The sequence below is a fragment of the Corvus kubaryi genome, unplaced genomic scaffold (genome assembly GCF_017639235.1).
Source record: "Corvus kubaryi isolate FWS band 111438036 unplaced genomic scaffold, C.kubaryi_AGA036_p1.0 124, whole genome shotgun sequence".
NCBI lineage: Eukaryota > Metazoa > Chordata > Aves > Passeriformes > Corvidae > Corvus > Corvus kubaryi.
This window is the reverse complement of record NW_024580659.1, coordinates 3,811,698-3,834,032: the sequence shown is the minus strand read 5'-3', so window position 1 is coordinate 3,834,032 and position 22,335 is coordinate 3,811,698. Positions and strand designations below refer to the sequence as shown.

Here is a 22,335-nt window from a genome sequence, read left to right as displayed (position 1 = left end):
CATTCTACTCCTGTGAAAGATAACCCTACCTCCCACAGGCTTTTACCGGGGAACGTTCCACTGTGCCACGGAAATGAGGCCGTTAACGATGCTCTTCACAATGGAATCACATATTCATCCACATCCATTTGCAAGTCACCCACAGCAATTTGAAAGATATTTTTTCCAGGGTCCCCAGGTAAGGAATTCAGTCAGGGATCTTGGGAATGGTATCCAGTAGAACCCAGATTTTGCCATTCCAAGAGTTTAGAGGGCAAGTAGAAAGTGGTCAACAACAACACACATTCATTCAAGAAGTTCAAACTCATCCTCTGGTAAATCAAGATTTAGAAATTTGGGGCCACTAGACAAAACCACCAAGAACCCTGTTGCTCTGGGATCAAGAGAATAAGTCCCTTGCCATTATTCATATTGCCTACTGATTAAACATCACTCAAGAAAGCCAAACTTAATACCACTTTCTCAAAAATTATTCAAATTTTTGGTTTTTACAAGTTCCCAACTTATGTAGGGTTACAGGGAAGGAATTTCCCTGACGTGCAGCAGAGTTCTGTATCACCAGGGCTGGGCAGCTCCTGGCACGAGGGGATCAGGTCTGAGCACAGCCACTGCTGATAAGTCTTTTTGGAGAATTCAGTGGTGTTGGTGTTGCTTCGTTCATTTTGGTTCCCTAAGAAGGTAATAAGCAAATAAATACTCTTAGATTTCAGAGTACTTTCTAAGAGATACCAGGACAAAATCATCATCTGCACAGATGCTTGAGCAGCATGAGAGAAGCCAGTTCCATCAGAGACACGGAAATCATTCCAATTTCAATTTCACATCAAGTGCTAACAGAGGATTTTAGAGCAGGCATCTGACCCAGCCAGCTCTGCTCTGGTTTCAGAGCGATTTGGCTTCCACAGAGGCTTCCTTTCACAGTCGCTCATTGTAAATCTCTTCTTCAGAAACACAGATTTGGAAACTTCAAAGCCAATTAATTCTGTCCTTCAGTCCAAGAGAAAAACCACAAAGCTTGCTGTGTCTACAGCCTGACTGCAGAGAGAGGAAAACGAAATCAAACAAGCTGCTCCTTCAGGTGTCAGAGAAAGTGCACTGGGGAGGAGGGAGGTTTAGGAATAGCATGCTTTGCTTATTAAAACGCAGGAAGAATAATATCCCAGGTACATCTCTGTATTTGCATTCATGGAATTATCAGGGACCAGCCAGAGAGCGAGTGCAAAGATCTGTAGATCCTTCCTGGGCATAAGAGGGCTACAGGAATGAGAGAGACCTCTGCTCCCAAGCCTCCCTCCACAGAAGGCCACTGGGGAAAGGGGCACGGCTGTGGGGGCAATGCCAATTCTGAGCTGGTTTATTGTCTGCTGGAAGTAATGAAATGAGCCATAGTGGCACTTCATCCTTGAGGTTTAAGGTTTATTTTCAAATCCAAAGAAAATGAATCTCAGGGATATGGTGAACTCAGATTGACAGATTTCACATAGCTTACCCCAAAATTAATACATGCCTTCGTGGTGTTCCTTTCCTTCTTTTTTAATTAAGTGACTTCCAGATAAAGTAGACAGAAGTATTAAAATTAAAGGATACACCAAATCTTATTACTATAATTTTACTGTTTCACAATTCCAGTGAGAATTTTACCATTTCCAGAAGCTCTCTATATGTCTGCCTAGTTTTTGTCTTGTTCTTAGGCAAATTTAATGCCAATTCCAGAAGATGGGGAAAGTGCCATTCAGAATTAATTTCAGCTGCAATTCCTATTTCAAAGTATCTCTTTGAAGGTAGCACATGAGCAGATTTGATATTCTCAGAACATATGCATTCACTGCATATCTACTTTGCCTGACAGTTTAAGTGAGACATTTGAATATTCTCTCTCGATTGCAGTGTTCCACACTTCACCTACATCCCACAAAATCTCTTGCTCTCAACCTTTTCCTATATCACACTGTACCTATCATGACATATTCTGAATTGTGAAGAACATCCACAGAGCAGAAATACTAGGTATGCCCTATGGCAAAATTCAGATTAACTGCTAAAATGAGAAAGAGATCCAAAACACTGCTTGGGGACCACTTTGCAACAGTGTCTCTTGCCAAAGGCAAGTTTCTGAGGAAGAAAAAATGGATCTTTATGAACCCTCAAAACTATCAGTACAAGAGCTGCACATACATCAAAACTAAAGAAAATTAAATGGCCCTCAGGTTTAGAAATAGAGCTTGATTTCAAATAGAAACAAAAAGCACAAAGCTGTTTTTCAAAAATTTCAAAGCTAGATTTAAAACTTGTCAGGCTGTTGTGTGTGTGTTTGCAAGGAGAGGCGGCCATGTCTGGTACAAGTGAGAGAGACCTCTGAATACACGACAGACAAAGATCTGGGTAACTGCATTCATAAACTCTTATTTGGATAGATGAATTCTGGATTTGAGCTGACCTTAAAAAACACCATCCCTGCAAGAGAAGTTGTTGAGCACTGAAATGTTCTTCAGTTTAGTTTAATTACCCTTCTGCACAGAAAGCTGAGTCTGTCCTTTTCATGCTCTAACCACTCCAGAGCTGGGCTGGAATTCCCTTCCTACACCTGGGAGCGGATGTGTGCATTCAGATCACAGAGCCCATCTAGACCAGAATTCAGTCTCAGAAGTGGCCAAAAGAAAAAAATCCAAGGAAGTAAAGTACAAAGTCACCACCCAGTATATATGATAATGCTCCAGGAGCTCCAGGAAACTCTGCCAAGTTTCCAGTCTGCAGCTCTGGGACTTCACAAGAGCTAAGCAGCCTCCCTTAGGCACCGCACTGGAAAACAGAGCAGCTGCTCGCTGTCCAATCCTCCCCAGCATTTGTGGTGTTACTGACTCTCACCCTCAGCTCGCTTTTTCTCAAGAATGAAAAATTCACATGCATGGAATCCTCTTGCAACAAAGACATTCAAACCTGCAATTGCCTTTGCTTCTCTCCTCTGAGCTTTTAAAGTCCCCTATTGCTTTCCTAAGACCTGAACCGTGCACTGCTGAAGTTGCAGCTGTGCTGTGAATTATGGTATTGGCAAACAGCTCACACAGAAGTGAGAGAGTTCTCAGGGGTCTTTATCACACCCAAAAGCACAAGGTGAAAAGCCTCAGTATAAACATGAATGCAGCTACCAAACTGTGGGTGAGGCTTTGGGGTCTCAAATGGGATGTGATGGAGCCTGAAGGGTAAAAGCCTGAGCCAGGTGGCTGCTCCTGCTGCACCTCTTGCCTGGACCATGAGACCTTGGCCACCACCAAGTGAAAGCTTATGACAATTCCTGATCCCAGTCACTACACATCACAATGTCATTTGACCTCAGCTGCTAGAAACATACACGGTTTCTGATAAAAAGTAGTAATCTGTGTTCTAGGGTTGCAAATGTCTTCTCTGAGTTTCTACTTACACAAAAACGTGATTTTTCTCAGTGTTTTTCACCTTTTAAGAACATATCTAACTCTTCTATCTATTAATTCAGAATCCCAGCACTTTTCAAATTTTTTTTTCTATTTGAGATGAAAAGGAATTTGAACAGAAATACTGAAAGTGCCATCTAGCATTCCTGGGCAAGGAGGAGAAGCAGCTACAGGAGAGAGCTCTGGTTAAGACACCTGAAGCACTGAAAGGGCTTCCCACGCCCCATAAAGGGGATGGGGAGCTCTCCAGATCTGCATTAAGATACGAAAGGTTAAGACACGGAAATGAGCTCCTTTTCAGTTGTTGCACATAGGGGACATTTGAATTTCTCTATTCTCTTCTCCTAAAAAAATAATTGCATGGATTGAAAATTCTGAGGTTCATACCAAGCCTTGAGATCTTTAGGGATTATGAGACGGAGAAGCTTGGTTTTAGCAGAACATTACAAGAGATGAGAACATCACCTTTACTAACAATATGATCATATTAAGTTTACAAAGTTTAAATCTAACATAAATTTGACATTGAAGTTTTATTTTGTGTTCAGTATTATTTTATGATTATTCTTTTTAAAAATCACAATACTGCGTGTTATCATGAAATTGTGGGAAAGACCAAATTATCTCTCCTGGAATTTGATAGGACAGTGGAGCAGCTACTCAGAGACTGCCAAGTTATGATTCACTAAGCAGAGTCAAGGTTAGACCCAGATGCCAATAAAGATTCATTAAGTATGAAATACAATATCAGCAATGTCTTTGTAATGATCCGAATGCTAATTTTGGCTCAGAGTACTCGAATTCCCCAGTGAGAGAAAGGGAAAAGGGAACAATTTCACAGCTTTTAACCATAAATGTGATAATATGTAAAACATTTGGAAAGATATTGGCAGCTGTGTAAAAGTGAGCGCAGGCAAGTGAAATGCAACATTGCAAATTAAAGGTGTTCACTCACATTTTTCTTTTTATTCTAGTTCAAACAATTGTTCCTTTTCCTAGCTATTTTAATTTCATTACAATTACTGCACAAAAAAAACCCATGTTAAAATTATTTTCATCATCTAATTCATATATGATGAAGTCTAAACCAGCTGACTAATACTACAGCACTTAGAGAGAGGAATAAAAGTGATGCTTAATTTTTCTCTTCTCAACTCTTCATAAATAAACAGCATAAGAAAGTTAACTACTAGTAAAGGAAGGCTGTATTTTCAAAAGAAGCAGAAGTGCACAGGAGAAAACATCAAGTTTAAAATGCCCTTTTTGAAGGAAAAATTGAAATAAAATAAAACCAACAACAAAATGAAATCTTACACCAACAAAAAGTCTGTTAACTAATTTGTGTTTTTGTTAAATTTTATAGGCACTTTTCATGCCAGTAGGTTATACTTGTTTGTATCCCAAAAACCATTATAAGAAACTAATACTGAAATCAGACTGAATAAAATTTCATCCAGGGTTTAATTTTATGTTCATTTACTTTGGTGTGAAATTAAATGTTCAGCCACTGTGGATTGCAGTGCAATTAATTTCTGGAATAAAAACCACCATAGCACTTACTCATTTCACTTTTTAAAGCATTAGTGCTTTGTAACACAAATAAGGGGAAACAAATAACAGACATTTATAACAGACAAAGAAGACATTTCTCCTGAAAAACACTTTCTTAAATTCAGTCCCATTAGCAGTAATTCACATGTGATGTTGCAGGCTGGTCTAAGCCCTCTGTGAAATCAGTTGCTGGTGCTAATAATTTCTGTTTGGACAAAGGTCCATACTGCAATGGCTCAGTCAATGTTAACTCCGACAGACTGAATGCAGGGAATTAAACAGGTTTTTACACTAAATTATTTTTGTCACCACACACATAGATTGAAAGGAGAAGCAGCCAAATTTACTCTCCAAGGTGTTTTCCTTTATACCAGCAACAATGATATCACAAAAAAGCATTTTATGTGATATAAAGACACTTAATTTCTTTTTTTTAATTTGACTAAATTTTATATATGGCATCACAAGTTTTTCTACATCAGAGCTTTAAACTTTTACAGGATTGCAATGAGTGAACCTCTACAAGTTTATCTTGCCCTGTAACTGCCTTGGAAGACTTTGACATCAACAAATTAAAATTAACCAGAAATCAAGTATAGCATCCACATCAGCACCCACAAGGGTCCCAGTCTTGTAAGATTTGCATGAACAGCATGGATTTATCTTGTATGGGAGCACAGGAAATTTAGGAGTATGCCAGTGAAGCATCTGCCCTGCACTTCCTGCACCTGGAAGAAATGCACAGTGTTTGTGCCTACTTCTAAATGCCAAGTCTCTGAATTTTGGAACAACGATATATTTACACCTGAAATGTTGAGCATCCTCCTGAGTCCTTCTGTACAGCATAATCAGAATAATGCAAGATCAATTTGTGTCTATGGCAGGAAGCAACACATTACACCACAATTCTCATCTTCTCTGCTGCAGAACGAAGCTATTTAAGACTTCATTCATTCATGCATAATATATGAAAGGCTTCTATGTTTGTCTTAGCTCTGCCATGTTAGATGAAGCATTTTAGTTATGCCATTTAGGAAACCTAGAGTTTGTATTGACTATATCCTATATCCCTTTAACTAGGGGAATCCTCAACAGGGGCAGCTGGACTTTCACGATTTTGCAATTACAGAAGATAATGTTTCTCCTTTACCTGCCACACTCTAATGAGCTACTAGCAGTAAAAACATGTATGCCTACAGATTGTCACAATAATATGTGCCATAAAAACGTTTTAAGAACATATAATATAAAAGCCATTGTTTTGTACTTTACTTTTTAATCATTTTTAAAGTATGCTGTATATCTCTGCTGGTACTGTAATAAAACCACATCCTTTTCTGTGCCATCACCTGATTGTATCATCAGAGATTATGATGACACAACTACATTCTCTCACTTTTTCCACTCTTATTGCATATATATACATAAAGAAGTCTTGTAAAACCCAATCTGGGTTATAACTGCATGAAAAAACTGACTTGAAATCCGGTCACTAGCTAATTAATCTTTTAAGATATTCTAATAAACTGCTCTACTCTTCCTTCAGTTCCTACAACACAATGATTCTTAATATTTCTTCATAATAAGTGACTTGCTGCACCAAAGCTTTTCAGATGTGGTAGCACAGCTGTTAAGTTATTAATGTTTAAAATTTGTATTGATAGAATGCAAAAATAAAGTAACCTGGTTCTAGATAGGAGGAGAGGCTGGAATCATTGCAAATTTCTTGGTGGCTCTTTTAGGGGATCAAAAAATATAAAAGCTAATCCTACCAAATTTAACTAAATTCTAAAAACTAATTCTACCAAATTAGACTAAACCAAACTACTATGCCTTTGTCTTGAGTATTTTGGAGAAGAAAATCCAAGTAGCTTTAGCTACTATTGATTAATTTAACTGGTTTCATTTCAGTCATCATTTCTAGTGTTCTGAAAGATTAGGAGTCTTGTTTCAAACCCTTACGTTCAAAATAAATCTTTCATTTATACCCACAACGTATCTTGTAACCTTTTGTCTCTTTCATTGTTCTTGACAGCTGTAAAGTTCCCCTTGTCTTTGTCTCTTCCAAGGAAAAGTACCTGTCCTGCAAACTCATGCACTGAAAGCAGAGCGCACCATAAAGGCTTTCAGCCATCAGTTCTTTAGCACACTCAGATAAGAGAAATGAAAATTTTTTCTGGAATTTCACCTCAGGTCAATCACAAAATAAGCCCTTTGTGTTTTCCTTATATGCTGGCAATGAAGTCTAATAAGATGGGTTACATTGATAAATGTACAGTAGAAAGGTGAAACCAGGTCAATGTTAATTTCATTCATTTCACAATGGCAAAGATAAATAATTTGTTTAATTATGGATGAAAGGAAAAAAAAGCACCATCATAGTTTAAAAATATCTCCAGGGCAAGGCAGTGGATAAACAGAGCAGAATGCAAGATGAAGCACCACACAATGAGTAACCCAGCAGCGCAAAGCAGACTTAACCATCATCAAGGAAACATAATTTACAAAGGACTGAATCTAAAGAGGGAAGAAAACCAAGAAGCAAAATTAAAACATCTAATAAAATATCAGAAAAGCAGGAGAAATTCTTTTAAAAGTATCAAATGTTGGCAGGGAGACAGCCAGACCACACAGGATATGGGAAGAAAGTGTCAGACAGTATTGATATAGCATGGAACAAGTAAATTAATTGCCTCAGATTTCAGTACAAAAGATACAAAACAGTGATCAGGAATGTTATAGGATTTTTTAATGAGAACATATGCTTAAAAAAAAAAAAAAAAACAAAGAAAAAAGAAAGAACCAAGGTAATTAAATAATTTCAATGAAACTCCAAAAGCAAGAGTTACAATAGCTTCTGACTTCAAAAAGTCTATCAAGGCACTGATAATCCCTTTGGTGCGCACTGTCACTTGGAATTGCCTAAAATAATTAACTAATCTCCATTGCTGCAGCTTCCCAACCACACAGACCTTCTCCTTAGCCATGAAAAACGGCAAGCCATTCATTGGAGTGTTTATTTGATATATTGCATTATAACCATCAGGAGAAAAATGAGGTAATAAAATGTATTTCTCCCAATTAATCGTGTCCTCCAGTGGAGGACGAGGTACTGGGGAAAAGTTCAAAACTGCCACATGCAGCTGGGAACAGAATGTAGGATACTGCCCCTGTTCCCACAGAGATGTAGAGGCTGAAAGAAGTGAACAATATTTGATTATTACTGCAGTAAAATATTCCTCTTTTCTATCTGCTCACGTCCATCAAAATTCACATGTAACAGAGCTGTTTCAACATCTAAAGAGAAGACAGAAAATAAAACCCAAGGCATCTCTCTGAGGTTTTGTTAATTATTTTTTTTTATATTTTGGGGTTGTGTTGATCTAGTTCTGAGGGATTTTTGTTTCACTTTTATCACGCAAAGGTCTGAGTTTCTCCTGAACGTTGCTTTGGGTTTGCACAGAGCAGCCTGGCCAGTGCCACCTGCATGATTCACTCTTCGAGCTCAGAAAACAAGGGGAGAGATGAGGAGAAGAAAAAAACATAAGCATGCAGCATTTTTTCAAATAACATATCATTTTTAAAATAAGAATATAGCAACACCCAAGGAACTATGTCATAAGCTCAAACTGCCTGGTCTTTCAAAAACCTGGCATGCATCTAATAACTTTTTAAGTTCAGCTCTTTGAGTTCTTAGTAGAATCTCAGCAATGAGTACCAGCAGAGAGACAAAAGAGAGCTCCCAACCTCTCTCCAGCAGTGGCCAGCAGTGATTGCTGGAGAAAAGAACTTGAGAAATAGGACACAAGCCTTTGGCTGTTTCCTCAGTAAACAATTTCAGCTTATGGCAATCAGTGTTTTACGGGCTTCCAGATTTAAAGGTTGTCCAGTAGTATATTAATTGGCCACCTATGGACTCATCTTTTATGAATTTACCCAATTCCTTATTGAACTTCAATCAAAAACAAAGATCAAGAGGTTAGGGATTTAATTTCTAGATCATGAGCATGGAGTTATCTAAAAGCAAAAGGAAAATAAGTATCCCCATTTCTAAAGCAATTCATAATGACATTTAATTGAAAGTTGCTTAATTCAAAAATCAAGGTAAAATTTCCATTTTTATATGGCAAAAATATTTGCATTAAAATAAAACAATTTAGTTTTCTTAAACCCATCTCAAAAATAACACCATAGTAATATTTTTTTCCGTGGAAAAAAGTGAAACTCCATGGATATTTATCCATAGATGTAACACAATTAAGATAAATACAAAATTAATGACTCAAGAATTACTAATTTTCTGGCACATTTACAAAGTGCTAAATTACTGTCTCACTACAAGTTATGGGAAATGACTGATAAAAGTATGATTTTACTGACAAAACTCATTTTTTTTCAATATAATGGAAAATTGTAATATAAGCCAATCTTTTTTAATTGCAGATGTTATTCTAGCTGCTCAGTGTGTTAAAAAGGAGACAATCCCTGCATTGTGCTAGCCCCAAGAGTATCAAAACCAGAAACTCCACTGATGAAAGAAACTGAGGTATAAACCAGCAAATAAAGATGTTTACCAGGATTCTCCCTTAACATGCTCCCTACCTGTACCAAAGGTTTACCAGTTACAGTGGTTTTAAACAATGTTTTATCCTTACACTTCAGAATTAACTTCAAACGTCCCCAATTTTTTTCTGATGTATAGAAAGTTGCCCTGTAATCCTTCTGGGGAAGCTGTAGTGTATAGTCCATGTTCTGATACACCTGGCAAGGGTGATGTGAGGCTAACATGAAATCTCCAAATGCTCCCTAACTCTGTTTCTGCACACAGCTCGTGCCTTTTGCTGCAGCATACCTTGCTTCTCCAGTTCCAGCTTCTTTTTAAAACAAAGACTCACAGGTACAGAGCAGTTCTTTCCTTTTTGCTTACATATAATATTTCCATTGCTCTTAAATGACGCATTGAAAATACAGGGCACAAGATTTTTCTATAACGTAGCACTTCTGTAGTGCTTTGTGCCACAATGATTGCTGTAATTTAAACTTTATAATAAAAAGTCCCCAGACTAATCAATAAAATTTCAATTTATAGTATTAGTTTGGAACTGGTTATTTCTTACATGAAACACCTTTTTTGTTATGATTTACTCAAACAATTTGTCCTCCTGGAGTACTTGCACAGCACGGATAGAAGCAATCATCCAAGATATGCTGCGCTAGCTTAAATGACAGAGAAATGCAATTGGACCAAGAATACATGGCTGTGTATCTATTTATATGGAGGTAAAAGAAATTAAAAAGCGTACTCTATAATTTATTGTTTGGTCCCTTCACTGCAACTAATTTTAAAACATACCAAAGGCATAATTACATGGCACTAAAATCAAGATGCTCCGGAAATAAATGACTGCACTCTTTCCTACCTTGGCCCCAGCACCAAATGACACAGTGATTAGGACAACATGAGCTACACAATATTCTTCCTTCCACACATAAAATACGACTAAATCAAAGTTCACACTTCTGCTCCCCTCCCCTGCGGTTTTCAACTTTGTGTCTCCACAAAACTGAAAAGCAAACTCCAGCCCAGGTGTCAGGCTCTGCACCTGCTCTCACCCAAGCACGCTGCAGTTTTTGCCAGAGTTGTGGGCCTCAGCTGTTCCTGTCACAAATCCTAAATCTGCAACATAAGTGCATTAAGATGCTTTTGGCTGTGTACATGGAAAGCATTGCCTAGACATTTTTGTGATACCTCACATTCAGAGTCCATCTTTGGAAGTAATTTGAAATCCATTAAAATTTTAATTTTAAACATAATTTGATCAGTCAGTTAAATTGATCAAAGGGTGTTGTTTTAGTAAGAGTCTTTCCACCCCTCCTGTCAGCCCTAAAGCTGCTTGATCACCAGTGTCGCCGACTGAAGCACTACAGGATTTGAGCACTATGAGACTCAGGTTGCAGTGGGTTTATGTTGTTCCTGGGATGATGTCCTTTTGCCCAGCAAAAGCCCCAAATCTATCCATCAATATGTGCTATGTGTGAGCTACCTCACCTTATTCCCTAGGAAAATGAAAGTCTTGTTTATATTTTACTGAAGCTCTAGAGATTCAGGTCATTAATTTGAAACCCTTTTGCTCAGACACCCACGGTTTGAGCCAGGAGCTCAGCTTTCTGCAGTCACCATACATAAGGCACTGATCACCTACAAGCAGGAGAGGAGATTCTCACCCTCTTGCACAGCACACAACAGCAGAGCACATTTAGCCCACACAAATATCAGACCCAAAGTGATCTGTAAGTAATTAGACAATTTCCCTAAACAGCTGCAGTCACCAGAGTTTAAAAATCATCCAAATGCAAAGATGGTTCGATATAGTTCTAAGTCACCGCCTCCACTCCCATGAGGAAATAAGAAACAGCAGGGTCCATCATATTGTCTAACTCATTCCTGTCTCCCATCTCCTTCCTGGGCCCTATTGCAAGTATTTTTCATTTCATGCAATGAGCAAGATCCTAATTAATCTAAGGGAAAGGAAGCCTCTTAGCTTTTTGTTTTAGGGTTTCTGCACCAGATAATTCTTTGGTCTTAAAATTCTCAGACCATTCTGCACAGCTTTGCCATAGCTCAGTGGAGCAAAAGTAAAAAAGAAAGGAGAGGGGAGCAAGCACCTGTGGAAGCCAGAAGGGAGAGCTCTCCAAGAGCCGTGGCCAACTTACAAGCACATAAAAGTACAGGCTAGGACAATCCAGAAGTCTAACTTTAGCGAATGAAACTTGAGCCCTTTTCTTGGTTTTCATTAAGAGGAAGATTAGCTTTAAACATTTGAAATTCTAGTTACACCATCAAATCTGATGTTTTACTGAAGTTGTATTTCAGACAGTTGTTAAAATACAGTTCAAAACAAGAACATATTAACTAATTTTTTGATTAACTCACTCTCAAAACAAGCCCTTGCTTTCCCAGGAAAAAGAAAACGGAAGCATCTTATCTCACTCTTGGTCTGCTTTTGTCTCCCAAAACTGTTTCACATACCGCCAAGTAGTGATAATCTTGATGTTCTGATTTAACTCCAGCAGAAATTGTGACTGCCTGAAATTCAGTGCTGCTGAAGAGTTTCTTTACCCCCACCCTCATCAGCAGCTCAGATCAGAATGCCCTGTGAGTTTAAAAAGCACAGTGCTAGAGTCTGTGCAGTTCTCCAGCATTAAAGAAACTGTTCATCTGGGAGAAGGAGCATGGCGGGTTTATTGTATAAACCAATAAAGTATAATTCTATTCAAATTAGAAGATAAAAGAAACTGTAGTGTCCAGAGAAAATAAGATGAGGCAGAACAACTTTTGAACCAATAGGTGTTAAAAATCCAAAAGGTGAGAGAGAAAGGAAACATGCTGATCAGTGCTGGGCATGTTGGAATACACAATCAGCTGTTAGAGACATAAAAAATTAACTAAGCTGGAAGTGGTTTAGATCAAGCAGGCCTCTTCCTACCTAATTACACTAAAGTCAAACTCAAGGAAGGTGGGAGTGAAGAGGATAAATGGGGTATTTGCCCTCAGTTATCTGTGTAGGAGGCTTTTCTCTTGCAACAGCGCTCCAGTGGTAGGTCAGGCTGAGCCAACACACCTGACACAGCCCCGCTGGAAACTCCATCACAGAGTAGAGGGAAGAGCTAATGCTCGTAAAAAACAGTAACGAATTCTCTTTACACCTCGTTTCATTGAAATGCTTCTGAGCACTTCAAAATGAAGAATCACACAGAGATGATAGTCTCTCTCCTCCTCAAAATATTGATAAATGACCATTCATTAAATCCCTCCAAGAAAGCTATTAACAGGCTCCTCCTCACTGCTGCTCCTGGTGCTCCCTCACGCTCCACAGACAGAGAGAGGAGGCTGGCATCATTCATGGAATGGAAAAAGGAGGCAGCAGCTTGGAAACCTGCTCTGCATGGCTGCAAGCTGAGCATTCTCTAAAGGAAGAGACTTTTTTTATTATCTAAGCATTAAATCAAATGAACACAAGGTTTCGGAAAACAGGCTAATGTTACATGAGCGGCAAGTTATAGTGCATTTTCTCATGAGAATATTTATAATCATTTAAAAATAGGTATCAATAAACCCTCTAAAACTGATATTACACTGAACATCTATCATTTCTGTATGATATAAAAGTACAAGTATTCATTTTTATAATTCAAAAAAATAGATTTGATGATACGTGTTTACAACATGAGATCAGAATTATAATTGAAAATTGAGAAGATGATAGTTGTGCAACTGAAATTAAGTTTTAATTAAAACATTACTATTTGAAGTGACTAGTTTAAATCCCACATTGAGCAGAAATTTGGACAACATGACTAATTTTGTTAAAATAATTAATGTTAATGTAAAGTACTAAAATATGTTAATACCCTAAAACACTGATAAGACAGAAGGATAAATTAGGCTAATTTATCCTACTTCATTCTTCTAACACTACTTTACTGTTTTCTTCCTGCTGTCTGAAAAACTATTTTATGTTGATTGTAAAAAGTGAACGTTACATACTTTTGCAATGAAGCCTCATACAGGAACTAATCTGTGAAGTGGCTGGATTTCCTCGCTGTATTTTCAGATAAATGCTCTATAGTTGAATGCACTATCTTTAAATACTTTTTACTTCTTTTCTTGGCACTGGAGATGAGACCATCATAATTGTCTCCAGCAGCAAATGCTTTGAAGCTTTCTCTACAAGTCTTAATGTTCCTCCTTTTTGTCTTATGGGTACTTTTCCTTTTTTCTAAATTTGAACTTAAAGAAATTCACTAAATTTCCTAAGACTGACTAGACCATGGACTCTTTTTTTTTCTTTCAGCATGCAAGCATGCCAGAGTTTTAAAGACAGAATAAATACAAGGATGGTTCAAGTTGCTTTACTTTTTTGTAAATATCTATTTCAAAATGTACCAAGACAATGAAAGCTCCACGTTTGCAAGGCCATAGCAGAGTGTGCTGCAGCAGTGATGCGTCGGGGGGGGGGCAAGAGCTCCTGGATGCTGCACATGACTCCCTGGAAATCTTGACTAACACATATCACCTGAAACATCTCCCTGAAGTTTTCACTGGTTTTCTTTTCATTCTCTCCCACTGAGTTTTTTCATCTTTCACCTCTTCCCCCCTACCAGTACCTGTTTCAAAGAACAGCTTCCTGACAACTCAGCTAACCTGGGTTTTAGGACATATGAGAGTTAAATATTTCATCAATGCACTTGGGCTCCATGCTATGATTCAGAGAGGTCTACAGACAGAAAAACTAACTTCCATTAAACCCATCTATTCCATATTTATTCCATTGAGCACACAGGGTGGGTATGAGGTAAACTGCTTGTACCTTTTTCATTCATTCCTCTTGTTTACCAGCAAATGCACCTGAGAACACTCTGAGCTCTCTCACCACAGCTATGGGATGGGAATGAAGGTTAAGGAGAAAAGAAGCTCACCCACACTCCAATAAAATTAGACTTTTTCCCCTCTTTCAGAATTCATAGCAGTATCTCTTTATAAATGCACAAATTTCTTGGCAAACTCAAAGAACTAAAAAGCAAAGCAGCAATGTGGTATCTAGTTGATCCACACTACAATAGGTTTGCCAATTCTTCGTTTGTTGAATATCCTAAATTCTACACATTTACCAAGAACAATCCTCAAGCCCAAGGGCAATAAAGAAGAAAAATATTTACTGTGCCTTTAAATATTCTCCAAATTATGACTATCAAGGTCATGCATTATGCTATTAAATACTCCACTGTCAGTGCATTGCTAACCATCTTTTCATTTTCCAATGTATTGTAATTTGCAAAACAGTAAAAATAAAGCTCTTAATGCTTTCAAGAACACAAATTTTTACTGACACAAGAAGCAGACGAGTAAAACTATGAGCAAGTTTAAATGACAGCAAAATTAACTAGCAACAGTTACAGTTAAAATACTAAATGTGAACACAAAAATATTGCTGAAAACCTTTAATTTGCTAGCAGTAATTAACACAACTGTAGCCATCTCTCCTTTATTCATTATGTCTTTATTCTGTCATTTAAAACTATTTATAGTGATACTGGGTTGATTCACCATAATTTCCTTCCACCCACAACCATTTATAATTTTTTCCCTCAGTAATTTTATAAATTTAATGCTGAGGTTCTTTTTTTTTTTCATTTCCATCTGCTGATTTAAAAAAACCCTTTCTTACTATATTTATAAAAAAAAAATCAGGGGTCAGTACAGTCCCCATTCAGCTGCAGTTGTAAAGAGTGCACATTGATATTCATTTTCCTTCTAATTCTGCAGATGCAAATAGCTCAATGGGGGAACTTAGTTTATGCTATCTTTGAAATAGTGAGCCTAGAAAAGTAATGAGTTTTGACATTTAAGATCTATTTCTGTTAGATTATATGAATATAAAATATGAATGATTGTTTGCTTCTCTTCTCAAGAATGCCAGTCCCAATCTAGCCTTGACCAAAGTCATAGAAAATCAGAATGAAAATACAGTGCAATAAAATACACAGTGGGCATTCAAGCCAGTGCATATTTAAAGCAGTCTCAAAAAAAAAAAAAAAAAAGAAATCAGTGTAAGATTCACCTGGAATATTCTTCACTATTGCCTTGAATGGGGATGAACTAAGTTACACACTAAAAATGAGTTGAATTCCAAGTACACTAAAGGAAAGAGTAAAGTATTTGGAGGTTGTTTGTAAATTAAAGCTACAATTATTGACTACAACATTCAGTATGATTTTTTAATTGAGATTTCATACACTCTATGGAAATATTCTGTAGTGCTCTAAATAAAAAAAAAAAAATTCCTCTCTTTGGGAACTTTCACTCTCAGCTTTGAAATACTTGCCATGATCTTTGTGTTCATCAAATCAAGTTCATTTTGCACTCACTAACACAGCATTTTAAATAAAAATTAATGTATTGATCAGGACACCAATTTACCAGTATTTGCTTGGAAACATCTAAATGCAGTACGTGCTGTTTAACACTTTGCCTATGTATATATGTACATATACATGCAGAAAAACAATAGGAAATTGCATCCATTGATATTGCACATATAAACCCCAAAACACACACCTAAAATCTGTACCCACACAAATATACACGTGCATACTAAAATGTGCCACCATGTATGCACATGACCAAGCACTAACATTTCAAACACATACATTACTTTAACTGTGCATAAACAGTATCATCCTAATAGCATCTGAAAAAAGCTTAAAGACTGGCGTAAAAATCATCAGTGGAAAAAAATCCATTTCTCTTCACTGCAGATGTTTGTTAAATGTAAATGCTGATATTCTACTCCTTGGAAGAACATTTGTCTGCATGTGGAATTTCATGATAAAAAGCTTTAGAGGCCCAGGTTTCTCTAGATAAACCCCACTGGTTTACTGATGCATGAATGCACTGAAATTGAATTACTGTATAACAGCAATTACTTTTCACAGTACAGTTATAATGAGAATCAGCTTCACAATGAACTCCAGGTATCTATAGTAGGAAAAGTTAATAAAGAGAAGCTTCTTATTTGCATTTTCCGCTGCAGCAAGGGTAGTTGCCTTAAAGAAAAACCATCCTTAACGCTTGATTTGCCATCTTACCAGTGAATCAACCACCATTTTTATAGGATCTCTTTATTTGCAAAGAAATATTAACAAAAATCGAAATTTTAGTGCACAGCTAAAGTTATAATAATAGCTTTTTGAATATTCCCTAATAATTTGCTTATCTTTCATTTTGCTTTCTTTTTCACTTCTCTCTAGGCTTCTTCGAATTTTTTCCCATTATGCCAGTAACTAGGAAAAGTAAAAGAACCAAATGAACAATTTTAACTCCACCTCTTTCTCAGTATCAAGTTTGTTGCCACAGTCATTTTTTACTGAGCATTATGTCACAGTGCTTTGTGCCTGTTCAGCTTCAAGTTAGTAGAGTCACTAAAATATCAGAAAACCTTCTAAAAACTGTATTTAAAAAAATCATGGGTAACATTAAGACTGATCAAGCAAACTTCCTATGAGTGAAATCACTAAAAGTCCAGGAGAAACAACTGCAGTAATACCACGAGTGACAGCAGACCACACAAGGGTCTCAAAGGGATTATTTGTGTTTGGTTGTAAAAATTAAAACAACTGCTGAACAGTGCAGGAAACACTTCCATGTCTGTCACCTTACGGGCAGTAAGATTTTTTCCATCTCAAGCATCATAATCTTAAAAGTAAATGGTTACATTTACCTTTGTCACAGATAGAAACAAAACATCAGCAGCATTGAATCAAAACCACTGCTCAGGGATTTTAAGTTGATTCATGCCACAAATACTTCAAAATAAAATATGAAGTTGCCTGCCTGACATTCAGTCAAGAAGGGCAGCATTGGGAAGGAAACAGTTAACAGGAATACCCTGAACTGATATAAACCCAAGGTAAATAGTGAACACTGGGGAGAAGGAGGGGGGAAAAAATGTTGCTTGCAAGGGTTTCCATCAGTGAGTAGTTGACAAAAGGTTATATAATTGGTTTAGTACTTTCAGTTTTCCATTTATCTTATGTATCTGACAGAACAAAAATAGGACATTCTGTGATAGAATAATTGCATACTGAATGGTAATTCAAACAGGGGATGAATATGATAAAAATCACACTGAGCCAACTAATCACTATGAAAAGCGATGAGAGAGAAAGGTAAAAATTCATCCAGAATATTAAGGGAGAGGAGGGAAAAGACAGTTCAAATGTGATTAGTAGCTTCAAACAAGTTCATATGTTTGAAAGCATCAAGCAAAACCACAACAACAAAAGAAAAAAAAAAAAAAGGCAAAACCAGAGGCCTTTCCAAACCATCCTATTTTTATATTTCCTGGTCGTCTTCTTGGCCTTTTCTACAAATCAAACATTTTCTGTACTATGAATTTCTGAACATTTGTCACAGAGTGCTACATCTGCTATAACCTGAAGAAGCATGTTTAACTAAAAATGCTTTTGGATAAAACACTCTAATCAACCATGGATTTTGATGTCTACTCAAGGCTAATTCAAGGACTGGTGTAGAGTAACAATTTGAGATAACATTGGAACACATTTTCTGAGTCCTTGGATTTGAGCCCTCATGATCGTGTCCCCATTATTTCTAAGGCTAAGAGATATTTTGAAAGGTATTCTTCATTTAGTACTTCCTCCACCATTACCACTAATATATCTGACATATTACTCTGAATTCTACGCTTCAGTGGTCTTGCACAAGTTTCCATCAAAAACGTATGTCAAAATTCTATTATTTTAGAGACAAGATGATCCAGTATCAGGATGGAACAGAGGTCTTAAGTCCACAGGAGTTTTCTAATTCCCATCTCACCTCTCCAGATATAAGGGGGAAATAAGTTGTGATATATCAAGGATGAAACTTATGCAAAACCTGCACTGTACCAAAGGATTTTGTACTTCTCAGGATGCAAATTACTAAGCACTACTTATTACCAGAGCAGAACAATTCACTCATTACATCTCTAGCATGGACCAATTTATATAATTATGCAAAAATTAATGATTTCATTGGAAAGTACACTAAACAGATAAATTTTTAAGAGAAGTAACCCTGTCCAAACCATGTTTTTAGCTTCCTTTCCAAAGATGGAAACCTTCCAAAGAAGGCTCTGGATTTCAGTCACTTTTTCCAGCACTAAAATCCATTCACTCAAGATTACATGCATGGTTTAACTTCACAGAATTTGGGCTCGTTTTTACTCAGAGCACAGTGGTCTATATCGATCCTGTATTTTTCCTTCCTTTGATAAAAACAGTCTGCATGAAGAGGCCAAACCTCTGTTCTAAACATTTGTTATGAAGCTCTAATTGAGACACAAACTGCTCTTCCCCACCAGCACTCCTCACTGATGGAATTCTATTCCCTCACCAGCCAAGTGTGCAGCTCGCTGGTCACTTCTCGCTCTAAACAAGTGCTGCTCCAAGAATGCTTTGTTCACACTATGATCCCAGGGAAGCAGTTTCCTCTGCTAAGAAACAAGGAAAAGAGTCCTCCCCCTTCCCCAAGTCAATATTCTTCAGGCTTCTGGAAGCTGTTGCACACATATTAAAGTGTAGTTTTTCCTCTGAAAAACACACTGTAAAAATAGCATTGCAGGGTTCCATGTTTATTGTCTTTCTCTGCTTCCTTGCCAAGTGTGCTCAGTTTTACAAGCTGAAATATGTTTTACTTCACTGCCAGCCCTGAAAATTCAACCTCTAAAATGTAGCCAAATTCTTTCCTTCCTTTTGCACCATAACAAATAGCACAAGGCTGAAGGAGGAATTGTATCCTCAATTACACAAAAGGAATCCCTGTCCTCAGGTGATACCTCCAGCTCTGCAATGGAGACATGAAGATCTTCAACTCAATTGAGCAGATAAATCTGGCTGAAATAGAGCAGCTGATGGTAAACAGCATCACCATAATGTCCTGTGAGTTTGCTGATAGAGGGGATGCAAAAGGAAATATTGTTTCAGGCAGTCACCTCATTTTCTAGAAAAGAATAATGCAAAAGGAAAACTACAACAGGCAGATTTGTTATTCTTCAGAACACACATGTTACAGCAAACTCGTGTTTGATAAAAAGAAACATGAAAGTCTGAATTTTTCTTGGTTTTATGGTATGTCTGATAGACACCAAAGCTACTACAAAAGGAGGATCAGAATGGAGATTGAAAAAACAAACAAAAGAAAAAAGCACAAAAACTTACAGATGTACAGATCGAGTTACTTAATAAGCTGCCTGCCTGAAGAGTGATGTAGCACTTACCACAATTGAAGGAATTATGGATTTAGTCCCATTTGAAGAGTTTGCATCTTTTTCTGAACTAGAGGACAGTTAACGAACTCAGACATTTCCCTGCAATACTATTTTTATAATAGTGAGCACTGAAATTAAGTCTGCTTTGGTTGGATAATTTAAAATCTAACATTTTAACCATATGCAGTTAGGTTTTACTGCACACAAGTGATACTTTACAAACTCATATTGGAAATTGGTAGTCCAAATCTTGTTGCACACTCTTACATTTATCTATTGAGGGTATAAATAATTTAAATCTATTCTCTTGAACAGTGATCCTAAAACACTTCTGAATGCTTTAGCATTTCCACTTCAGCACCTTCAATTGCTAGTACAGCCTTCAGAGCAGAGCCTAAATTACATAGTTTTACATCATAGGAGGAAATAGCAGATTGATCTGCTGCTTACCCGTACGGCTTCAGACTTCTTATGAAACATTTCTTCCATATTCTTTGCTAACTTTTTCACAAGTTGAAGGCCATCAATTTCTTCTATTGCAACATCCTTCTCATATTCTTTGTATTTCTGGAAGGAAAGGAAAATAGGGAAAAGTTACTTGCAGGGAACCAACTGAAATTTTGACAACTAATTATTCGTTTTATATTACACTTTTGCTGACTTTCTTCATTTATTTGATGTTTATTTGTGTGACAGCAGGCTGCTTTGTGCCAACATGCTGTCATGGGGAGAGAACAACTGGATTAGAACCAGAACTCCATTTAAAAACTAATAAAAATATTTATCTCATGCACTGTAGGAAAACGATAACTCCCTTTCACAAGGTTTAAATTACTCCTCCCCACAACTAAACAAGAGCCAAAAAAAAGTAGCCAAAAACCCTTGTATCTCCTCCAAAAATCATGTAAAAACACTACTATGATTGGCAATCCCTGTGCCTTAGCAACCTAGAAATCTCCTCCTCAGCTGATCTTCCTGTAGATGCCTATTTCACAAGCTTTTTGCAATGCTTACATTTTAAATACTTACTCTATAAGCTTATCTAGGCATGCTGAACTTTTCACGCAAAGAAAAGCCTAAACAAACCACATGAACACAAGCCTTCATCCAAACACAAACATAAAAGCACCTTTTATCCAATATGGACGAGCACTGCCTCGTTTCACAATGTGAATAGCTCCCAGAATTCCTAAGCACTAAAAATATATTCAAAACAATTTTTATCCTCTATTTTCTGCGTATCAATACCTTTTTCCTTATCAGTGTTTACAAGGAAGCTTTGTAAGAATTATTTATTAGAAAGAATTTAATGCTGAGAACATCCTTCTTTCCCACGTTATTCTACTGCACACTGACTCTAAGAACTGTTGGTTTTCACTGCAGTGACTGTTTGCTTCTCCCCCTCTAAAACATGCATGGGTGTGTTGAACTAATCACTGCCCATCACCAAACCCTTCACTTAATCACAGACCTGCACCTCCATGACACTGTGAGGGAGGAGAAAAGCACACCTGTCTCCTGCCAGTTTTAGCCCCGTGTGCCAAAAATATCTTCCAAGCCTCTACAGCAGACTCTGGGGACAACCTACGGTATTTGAGTCGATACAGAGAAATGGTATTATTAAAAAGATTAATCATGAAAATTTGCCTGCAGAATGATGATTCTTATATAACTCCAGAGAGACAATGAAGAATAAGATGATCAAAAACAGTGTTTCGAAGCACCTGGATGAACACTAAAATGTTCAAAACAGTGAGTAAGTCAGGACCTGTCATGTGATGCAAGAAAACACTCTTTTGTTAAGAGAATCCTTGCACATGTTGCACCCATTTCCCCCAACAAAACTAATTTTCAAGGCAGAATGACTCTTTGGACTTCCTTTAAACTTCACACTTGTCTGCAAAAACTTGTGTGAATGTTTTGATAATGAAACAATATTTACTAAAACATAATTTCCAGGCAATTTCAAAACAAAGTTACAAATACAAAGTTGTCAGTAAATATTTAGGGCAATTTTTTAATATTATGTAACTTCAGAATTAATTTCATTTTTCCACACTATTTCCTGTTACAAGTCTCTAGTCTGAGTCCTTATAACAGTCTAGCAACCTAAGAAACCTCAAACAGACCCCTTTCATTTTGCTCCCTCAAGGCAGGAGAGGAGATTTGGGTTTTTTCACCTCTTTGATCTGCACTTAGATACCATCAACAGAGTTCTGATTTCAACTCTTGAAGTCCATTTATGTCATTACTAGAGATAAGAGTGATTTTTCTAAAATAGAAAAATACATTTTTATTTTTTATTCACTGGAGAGCAGTGAATATAAGAACAGCAGAAATATAAGAACACAGCAAGGAACACAGAAAAGAGAGGTAAATGCTATTGCAACAAATACCGTGATAAAATGCAGTTAATGATCATTAAATTGAAAACACTGCCACTAAATTAATGATATCAAAGTCTGTCCACATCCCACGGGATTTGAAGCTTTGGAGAATTTAAAACAAATCAATCACAAATTGGA

At 37.0% G+C, this 22,335-nt stretch overlaps 1 protein-coding gene across 6 annotated transcripts in view; it reads right to left on the bottom strand.

The window, feature by feature from the left end:
- CACNA2D3 (calcium voltage-gated channel auxiliary subunit alpha2delta 3) overlaps window positions 1-22,335 on the bottom strand; it is a 395,280-nt gene that overhangs the window by 291,122 nt on the left and 81,823 nt on the right. For all 6 annotated transcript variants that reach the window (XR_006014815.1, XM_042020563.1, XM_042020540.1 and 3 more), the window contains exon 3: window positions 20,261-20,377. Coding sequence is in view for 5 of the 6 variants with exons in the window: in XM_042020563.1 (XP_041876497.1) it covers window positions 20,261-20,377 (117 nt within the window). In the remaining variant the exon portion in view is untranslated. The remainder of the gene's footprint in view (window positions 1-20,260; window positions 20,378-22,335) is intronic.